The sequence below is a fragment of the Drosophila ficusphila genome, unplaced genomic scaffold (assembly GCF_018152265.1).
Source record: "Drosophila ficusphila isolate 14025-0441.05 unplaced genomic scaffold, ASM1815226v1 contig_198, whole genome shotgun sequence".
Taxonomy (NCBI): domain Eukaryota; kingdom Metazoa; phylum Arthropoda; class Insecta; order Diptera; family Drosophilidae; genus Drosophila; species Drosophila ficusphila.
Genome location: NW_025064092.1, coordinates 11,678,440 through 11,687,911, shown reverse-complemented (window position 1 = coordinate 11,687,911; position 9,472 = coordinate 11,678,440). Strand labels below are relative to the sequence as shown.

Sequence of the window (9,472 nt, the reverse complement as noted above, 5' to 3'; positions counted from 1 at the left end):
CGAGGCGCGGAAGAAGAAGCATCGGATTCGCGAAACAACAGCTGACGAGTGGTGAGAAAGACCGGTTAAGGGGGACAGAAAACTGGTTTGTCCATGGTGAAAATGGCTTTTGAGTTGAGTTTAGGTGATTAGAGCGTCCGGCTTAAAAAAGGAACTAGTTCTTTTTCAGTTATTTAAAATAATTAATGACTGTTAACGGCTTGCTTAGTCTGCTAATTTTGTAGTATAGTGTAAAACTTATTCTGTTTATTAAAATGCTTAACCAACTGCTAGTCAATAAAAAAATAGCGACTCTCAAATTTGAGCTAAATGTCGAAACTTGTAATTCATAGAAAATGCATATAGAATATATACAACTTCCGAGCTTAAAATTATTTAAATCTTTAATAGGCTAACCCGGTCCTACAAAGATTAATCGTATTTTTGTATTTTGGGTGTATTGTTCTGTTGCCTCTTTAGTTGGTCTCAGCCTTTTTCGCTTGGCTTATCTGTGCCTATAATAATACCCTTGGAGAGGGTATTATAACTTCAGTCAAAATCTTGCAAAACACTGAAGCAGATGGTGTTTTCTTAGGACTCTTGAATTTCATGAAAATTGGACCCCAATAGCATATAGTTGTCATGTTAATTTAGCCTTCATGCATTTGGCCCGACAATTTTGGTGACTGGAAGGGTATATAGGCTTCGGCTTGCCGAAAATTGGATTGAAATTCGATCGGCTGAAATTGTAGATAACGAAATGTTTACATCGGCGCTGTTCGTGTTTGTTTTCTGCTCTCAATCATAATCCGAATCCGAATCGCCGTGCAGCTTGCAAAGCTAAGAATTCCGCAGAGTTCCAATGAATTCGTTTAGATATTTGATTTCCTCCTGGTAGACGCCCGTCTCGTACAGCAGGTTCTCGTACTCCCTCATGATTCCCTCGTAGTCAAGGCTGCTATTGCTGCTATTGCTGCTGCTGCTGTGACCTTGGCTCTGATCGCGCCCGCCCCCACTGCCACTGCCACTGCCACTGCCACCCCCATGGGGCAGTCCACTTTGCGGCGACTCCTCGAAGTTCAGATAGAGCTGAAAGAACGTCGCATCCTGGCAGCGGCAAATTGGGCAAGTTCTCGATCTGCAATGCGGATGGAGGTTATTATAGTCCATTTAGTGGTGAACGGATTTCCAAAGGTTTGCAATAACAGTTCAAGTTACTTCTGGGGAATTCCCCCAAAATCAAGAACCACAACAACTTGCTTTTATTAGCATATCGAATTTAGCTAAAGTCCGAAGACCACGTCGATAAGATGAGATCTTTTCTTAGATGGGAGTGTTCAGAAACCTCTGAGCCAGAAATACCAGAAATACGGAGGACTTACTGCTCTCGCCAGCGCTTCAGGCACTCCTCGTGGAAGGCGTGCCCACAGCTGCCAGCGGTCAAGGGGTCCGTGCTGCGGCAGAGCTCCGTACAGATCGGGCAGATCACGTTGCTGTGGCTCATTCCGTTCCACTTCGATTTGCTCAATTCGATTCGATTTGATCCGATCCGATCCGATCCGATCGGACTCGACTGCCCGGCACCGCGTTGCTGCTCGTCCGGTGGCAGCGAACTGAATGCAGCTCGCTGGATCGCCTGCTTCGCTGATAAGCGTCCAGAGGGCCGTAGGCCAGTCCACTCCATTCCTCCAGCCCCTCGGAGACACTCCTCCTGCGCTCATAATCGCCGAGCCAGAGCCAGTGCCAGCCCACCTTTGTGCACCGCCCCATAATGCGGAAAGTACGTATGTGGGTCAGCGATGGATACTCCTCCGAGCCAAATCAGCCGAGATAAAAGCTCCACTCGTATAGGCGAGATTACACTTCAAACTAGAAGCTATCTGGTCACCGAAATTGAATTGCCTCGGCTCAAAGCGATGGAAACAGGGGTTCGGAATCTAAAATGGCTTCCAGTTTTCGATCCCAAAGAATGCGCATTTTCGTTCAATCAAAATGTTAGCCATCGCCCATTGACATTTAATATTTGGTAGTGGGATTAGCCATGTTTAAGAGCGCCAAGAACCCCTCCCATATCACATGATGTTGCTCAGAGTTCTCTGATTGGAGGAGTGAAGGGTGTTGCATCCGCTCAAATGACTTTCGCTGATTTGGGGAACCACAATCAAACATCGGTAGTAAATTAGAAGTGTTGTTTATTTGTGTAAACATATGTGTCTATATTCATATTCGATTGCTCTGTCGTCTTTCGAATGGAGTGCTTGGGGTGGACTAACAACAGGTTCATTTACAGAGGCCTTCGTTGGAGTGGAATGTTTGTGTTGGGAGCAGTGCGGAAAAGCCAATGCTCGTTTGCAGTAGAAGTTTGCTTCGGGTGGATAGGGATAGGGATCCACTCTATAGTGGATCGAGTGGATAGTGCACGGGGTTAATACTAAGCGTGGGCGACCATAATTATCTACAATCTACAACTAGCACTAGGTAATGTCGGGTGAAATGATGCTTCGAAAGGTTACATGCATGCTCAGTGTAGAGCCAAAGTTGTGTTCCTGTACAACTTCAGATGACAAAACCAATCTTCTTTGAATGGGCAGAGTCTAGGGGACACCTATGGCACTGGTTGGACCCTCTTCCTCGCTATTTGGCATGTACTTTGACTTAAACAACGATATCTACGGGGAGCTGCTTACGATAGGGGGCGTGGCATCGCATCGAACTGCAACACCTTCTACATTCTGTTTACCGATCCACAATGCCATGCATGTTTGCTGTTTCTTCGGAAACGGAAACGATTTTTGGAATTAAAGCATTCGTTAGTCTTTTGGGAACTTCATCTTGGCCGTCAGCTTGGAGCCGGAAACGGAGGCGGCTGCCGATGAGTTTGCCGGTGAGGAGTTGCCCTCCGGCGCAGCGGCGACCGAGTTACGATCCGCGAAGGATTGGCTTCTCTTCGGGCTGTCCACGTTCATGTAGATGTGCGGAGTCGCCGATCCTCCCGTTGTTGCTGCTCTGGCTGATGTGGCTGATGCTGCGGCCGTAGAGAGAGGATGCATTGGGGCTGAGGGGGGCGGGGGAGCCGGCGTGGAGGGCGCCGACGTGGCCGGCGGCGTCGGCGGCAGCTCCTCCTCCTCCAGAATGATGTCGTCGCCCACCATCGTTATGCGCCGGATCGAGGAGGAGCCGCTCCCCAGCGAGCCAACTCCTGGCCGGTAAATGGAGCTGCTGCTGCTGCTGCTGCTGATCCCCAGTCCCAGTCCCAGTCCCAATCCCATCCCCATCCCGCTTGGACTGGGACTGCTGCTGCTGCTGTTGAAGCCGCTGTTGGTGTAGGAGTGATTGTTCTTCTTGAGGGGCAGTCGCAGGTTGCTGCTGCTGCTGCTGCTGCTCCCGTTGGCCGTCGCCATGGCGACTGAGGGGGCGGGGGCGTAGCACTCGGCAGCGGGAGATTCATCTTGAGTATGAGGTCGGGTGCCCGCGACATCAGCTCCAGGCCCTGCTGCGACTGCTGGTTTGCCACTGTGCCCTGGGTCACCGTTCCCGTTCCCGCTTGCGCCATTGGAGTTGGCGTTCCCAATCCCGATCCCGATCCCCCCGACATCTGGGAGACGACGGTGCGGCTGTGGTTGTGGCTCAACCCGGTATCTTTCCATTTCTCTGAAACGAAGAGTGACCGTGACTTAGTGCTGGGCGCTCGGCGAGCACTCCGGACGGGGGGCACATACCTGCGGCGCTGCTGGCCCCGTTCGCCTTCCCGAAGGGCAGGAGGAGGCGGGCGGGCTGGCAGAAGACGACCGTCTTGTAGGCCTTGCGGTACTGCTTGTTCATGATCACGTAGATGATCGGGTTGATGCAGGCCGAGAGGTAGAGCAGGATGTAGCTGCAGATGTGCAGGCTGGGGTGCTCCACGTTCTTGTCCGCCACCTTGACGATCGTGATGGGCAGGTAGCAGACCACGAAGGACAGGAAGATGGCCAGCACCATCTTGGTGATGCGCCACTCGTTCCGCTTCGCGCGCACCTCCCTCTGGTCCTTCACCCTCGAGGGCTGCTGCTTGCCCCCCGGGCGCCGACTCCGGGGTGTCCACGGAGAAGCTGCTGCTGCTGTCCGAGGAGACCCTGTTGCCCACGCTCGGCGGGCACTCCACACCCGAGGAGAGTGCTCCCGCTCCTGCTGCGGACTCGGAGCTGGCCAGCGGGCGCAGGTTGTTGGGGATCGAGTTCTGCTTGGTGGCGTGCCGCTTGAGCCGCTGCTCCGACTTGTGCACCACCCAGAAGATCTTGGCGTAGCAGGCGATGATCACCAGGCAGGGGATGACGAAGGCCGTGATGAAGAGCGTGGTCTTGCTGCTGTGCCCGTGCTCGTCGGTCATGATGGAGCAGGTCTGGAGGCGGGGGTCGTACCCGAAGCGGCCCCACTCGCCCAGCAGCGTGGGCAGCTGCATCCCGTAGGAGAAGAGCCAGCAGGCGGCGATCATGGCCGCGATCCAGTGGCGCTTGTAGATCCGCGCGTACAGCCCGTGGTGGGTGATCATCACGTAGCGGTTGATGGTGATCATGGCGATGCACAGCAGCGAGACCCCGATGTTCCCGTACTGGATGAAGGGGATCAGCCGGCAGAGCACCTGGCCGTGCCGCCACGTGCCCTGGATGAAGCGCAGCCCCTGGAAGGGCAGCACCAGGGCGCAGAAGAGCAGGTCGGCGATGCACAGGCTGCCCAAGAAGCAGAGGAAGTCGAGTTAGTCGAGGGTTGGGGTCTCAGCGAAGGGAACTCCTCACCTGATGATGAAGGCGGCGGCCACGTTGCGCACCTTAGGGCACTTCAGCAGTGCCACCACGGTCAGCAGGTTGCCGCAGATGCCGACGACCATGATGAGGAAGGTCAGGACCGCGGCGAGGGTCAACAGCGATTGCGAGAAGCTGCGAAGAGAGTGAATCGAAGCATTAGGAAGATATTCCATTGCAGAGCTGCCGTTCATACGATAGCACTTTCGCCTCTATCTCGCAGAACAGAGCTCCCCAAACAGAAGTGGTCCTTCCCCGACCTTTGGCTATCGCCATATCGGAGCCGCTTCCGCTGAGTGGCCAACCCACGAGAACCAAGAATCGCCCGTCTTTGTCAGTCGGCCGGCGATCGGTGCGGCGGATCGCCACTGGTGCAATGGAGCGCGTAATATTAACGATCTCTTATCGGGGCTCTCCCAGCCGGGGCTATAATTACCCAGTGCTCGCTGATAGCTCCGTCTCACTTGACACCCACTTGGAAAGGCGGCAGCGCCCTCCAAGAACCCAATGCCCAATGCCCAACTCACCCGCTCTCGTCCGCCGGCGGAGAAATGGTCGTCAGCGGCTCCAGGGGGGGAAAGCCATCCAGGCCAATGGTCGTCTCGGCACTCATTCTTCTGGAAGAAGGAGAAGGGAGGAGGGAGCTCCTCAATTAGAGATGAGTACAGATGGACCTGGGAAAAGCTGCATCCTATTTAGGGCCACCTACTCGTGCTCAACCACTTGCAAAGATGACACAGTGCCCTTAGATCACCGTCAAGCATCACCAGAGATCGCATTTATTAAGACTGATACACTTTTCCGACAATTGTTCTCCCCACAAGTGACTCATTTTCCCGAGAATAAATGAATTACTTTTCCACGGGCACAATATTGATCACTTAAGACTCGGGGAGTTGGCCAATTATTCCCTTGATTTTACGAGCATATTATGCTTAAGGTACACCTTCTGCTCGAGAGCTACGAACTTGAACCTTATCAGCATTGTCAAATTCACGACCACCAAGGTTATCAATAAGTTGGCAAATATTTGTCGATGGAAGTCAGTTTCTGTTTCTTGAGAGCGGTGCACAATGCACAAGTCGGCAGTGATAAATGATCTAACTAAAGTCTTGATTCCCTGTAAGCTTCTGAGAGGGATTACCTTGAAAAGGATCACGCGATCTTGATAAGAAGGGTCACGGCCCAAACACAACTTAAAATATATAGGCTAAGATGGGGTAAAACCGCCAAAAATGTATATTTGACGATGTCAAGCTTTCATTTATAAAATGATCAATGATCCAAATCATATTTCTGAAAGTTTAATCCCTTGGCTACATAATTCATTAAGAAAGTTTTTATGTAGCTTTTTTTTTAAAAGAATTGTGATCGTTCAGAAGAAAAGTTTAAAACGGCGGTTTTACCCCACCTAGTGGGGTAAAAACGCCATTCTGGTTTTAGTGTAGTTAAGTACCCAAATAATGTCAATAACTTCTGAGAAAAATTTTTATTCAATTCAAATGGATATTACATGTTACAACGAATATATTATATAAAAGTAAAAATAAGAAATTGAAGCGAAGTCATAAGCAAGTCGTCGAACTGCTGTCCGAGAGAAACCATGAAACATAGCTGATGCTTTTATGAGATATTTCTCAAGCGATGCCTCTTGGTCGTCAGTAAAAATCTGTAAAATAAGAATTACGTGGTTAAAATAGTTTTAAACTAAGAAGAAATGTCGCATTAACAAAGGTTTGAAACTGAAAATTAAAATATTCTTATTTAAAAGATAAAATCATTTTATACAAAACTGTTTGCAATTATCTGTTCAAAAAGAAAGGCTGTTATTTTTAAATTGAATTGAATTCAAAATCATGACATTACATATTGTTTCAATTAACAAAAATTGTGAATATTTGACACTTTACCTGGGGATGATGGCCATAATAAGCGTTGTGCGCTTTGTTGACTCGGTCTCGCAAAGTCTCTCGGGGAATCCCATATTTTTCGGCAGCAACTGCCACCTTGCTGCCCTCCTGAACTTCCTCGATTGCCCGTTGAAATATATTTTCATCAATTTTTGATTTTTTTCTTGCGAGGCAGGATGGTGAAAGACATTCATTCTCGATTAAAACGAGTTTTTCCGTTATCAAATTGTGTGGCGTTTTTACCCCACCTTTTCGCGGCGTTTTTACCCCACGCGCCAATTTTTTTTCGAGGTCACTTAGTTTGTACAATTTTGGAAATATTGGCTAACTTGATACATGTACATCAGTATCAAGGTTCGTACTATAAGCGGACACTTACCTCTTTTTTTAAGCCGTTCACTTACACTTGATTGAGCAATCTTTATAACAAAAATTTTTTGGCGCCGTCGAGTGAAACAAAAATGGCGCTATAGAAATTGTCACGATAAAGCTGCAGTATTCCGACCGACTTCAAAAACCGCGCATTATCAATCAGAATCTACATTATCAACGGTTAATCGTTTCGGCGCTTCATTTGAATTTGAAATCCAAATGGCGGTTTTACCCACCGGCGGTTTTACCCCATCTTACCCTACTTGTTGTTGCTGTTATTTCAAATACTACACTTTCTCAAGAAAAAATATAAAATAAAATATTTTGCAGCCAGAAGGTATCTGATTATTATTCACATTTCGGGTGGTGTTCCCCCAAAGAGGGTTGCACAAGGGTTATCACCTCTGAAAACTTCTGCTTTTTACGGTCAACCTGCTCTGGATCCTGTTGACGATGATCGCGCTTGGCACTGACCGATCCCCGATTGCTGGACACTGGACACTGGACACTGAACACCGATCGCCACCGCCGACAATTGCCAACTGGCAGCGGCAGAGGCTCGCGAGTGGCTCAGACCCTGCCTCAAAAAGAGGAGAACTGGCGCCGCCTGTTGTTGTTGCGCCGACGCAACACCCGTAGCCGTAACTCGAAAACCGTAACCCGTAACCCGCCACCCGCCACCCGGAGTCCGAAGCCTGTAACCCGGAATGGGGCGTGGCAGCCGCTCTGCTTCTTCGGGACTATGATAAATTAGTGTCAATTAAATAATTTAAAGGGGTCACACTCGGCGCTGTTTCGCTTTGGGTTTGGGTTTCGGTTTCCAGCGGCAGTTCCAGCGGCCGTTGCTGCACCACTTGGGGTGCAAAGATCAGCGTCGAACCTTAATTAATTGAGTGTGCGGCGGAGACGGGCGTCTCTGGGCATCTCTAATGTGTGATGCGATGGGAAGTGCTCGTTCTCCGCTCGAGTGGTCGCTAATCGAGACAAGTGTCGTGTTCTTGTACCGCCCTCAGCACTGAGAGAAAAGTCCCAATGCAATTCGAATGACAGTTAGTTACCACAATTAAGTGTTGTTTTGCTTTGTTTTTAATCTTACTCGGTATCCTAGTATTTTTAATTGAACAACTCATTTATTCGTAATAGAAACATGTCTCAGCTGATAACTGAAAGTGACTGTGTAACGGGATTGTTCGGTGTGTATTACTCTTGCTTAGTCAGAACTGGACATCTTTGCTCTTAACTGGCACGCCTTAAGTAATCTTCCCCTTCTTTCCCGTTCGTTCCTCAACCCTGTCCAGGTCATGACTGGAATTCAGCATGGCTCAATGGGGCGTATACGCAATCTGTCTGGATCGCCTTCCCATGCGAGCTTAGAATATTTCCTTATCTTATCGCCTCCGAACAGAACAGAACCTTACCTGGGTGAATTTGGTTTCGTTATTTGGTAATCTGCTGCGACTGCTATGACCGTGATCAAGCAGCTCTCTCCTGGCGCTCTCCTTGCTTTCTCCTCCTCTCTTCTCTTTTACCTCCCCCTGGTCACTGTGTGCGTGCGTTATCAGTGGTCAGCGGGGGATAGTGATGGCGGGTGGGGGATCGCTTGCTTATTTGCTTTGGCTCACGTAATCGAAACTAGTGCTGCAGCAGTGATCTCTGCCGCTCTCCTTCCTACTCCTCTCTCGAATCTCTCCACACTCCACTTCCTCTCGCCCCCACTCTGTTTCTTATTCCTCCTCTTATTCGACCAGGTTGAGCGAGGTGAGTGAGTGAGTAATGCCGAGGGGAATGTAAACAGTTTACGGCATTCGCATTCACAGGGGTTATTCATTAACATTAACCGCTGACGTTTTTGTTGTTGCTGCTGGGGGACGCCACTGAATCTGCTGCTTTTGCTTTTATTGTTGTTTTTGTTGTCGGTGATTCAAAAGCCGACCCGGTTGTCATGACTAATACTTTGGGCTCGCGGGAGATCAGGTAGAGGCAGAGAATCAAAGGGTTACAGGTTGGACCAACTTAGCACTCGACATTATCACAAAAACAAAAAGTCGAAGAAAATAAGAAGGGGCACACGCTCGCGATTACGCCGAAGGCATCGAGTGTTGTTTGAATCGATTTGAAATCGAAGTTACTTTATGTCCACTACCCGTATTCCGTGGACAATCCGCAGTGGTCGAACGTAACGGACAAATTGCGTAGCGCCTGCGTTCTCGGTTCGGATCGGTGTGAATCGGATCGGATTGTTTATAACTGTCGGATCGAGTGCAGCTCGTCGAGTGGGGACAGAGCCGAGCAGAGCAGCGCGGTCTGTTGACAAATAGGAGCCTCTCACTCTCACTCTCACACTCGCCTCTGTCCAAATGTCTCTCCGCTGCCGGCCAGAGGCGTAGCCGGACTGGGTTTTAGGGGGTTCTAGCCGCTAACAGCTTGAGCTCG

The 9,472-nt window shown here is 49.6% G+C and overlaps 2 protein-coding genes across 2 annotated transcripts; both read right to left on the bottom strand.

Annotated features, from left to right (window-relative positions):
* Positions 1-294: 294 nt before the first annotated feature.
* Positions 295-2,056, bottom strand: LOC108097095 (E3 ubiquitin-protein ligase RNF128). Its single transcript, XM_017199152.2, has 2 exons — positions 1,362-2,056; positions 295-1,117 (listed from the first exon to the last, which is right to left on the bottom strand). The coding sequence occupies exons 1-2, from the start codon at positions 1,661-1,663 to the stop codon at positions 820-822; spliced, it is 600 nt and encodes a 199-aa protein (XP_017054641.1). The 5' UTR covers positions 1,664-2,056; the 3' UTR covers positions 295-819.
* Positions 2,057-2,154: 98 nt separating this feature from the next.
* Positions 2,155-7,590, bottom strand: LOC108097092 (G-protein coupled receptor moody). Its single transcript, XM_017199150.2, is given in 7 exon segments — positions 2,155-3,388; positions 3,391-3,630; positions 3,699-4,038; positions 4,040-4,685; positions 4,752-4,892; positions 5,285-5,374; positions 7,442-7,590. Coding segments are annotated over 6 exon segments (2,052 nt in total). The 5' UTR covers positions 5,371-5,374; positions 7,442-7,590; the 3' UTR covers positions 2,155-2,789.
* Between the last annotated feature and the right edge of the window lie 1,882 nt (positions 7,591-9,472).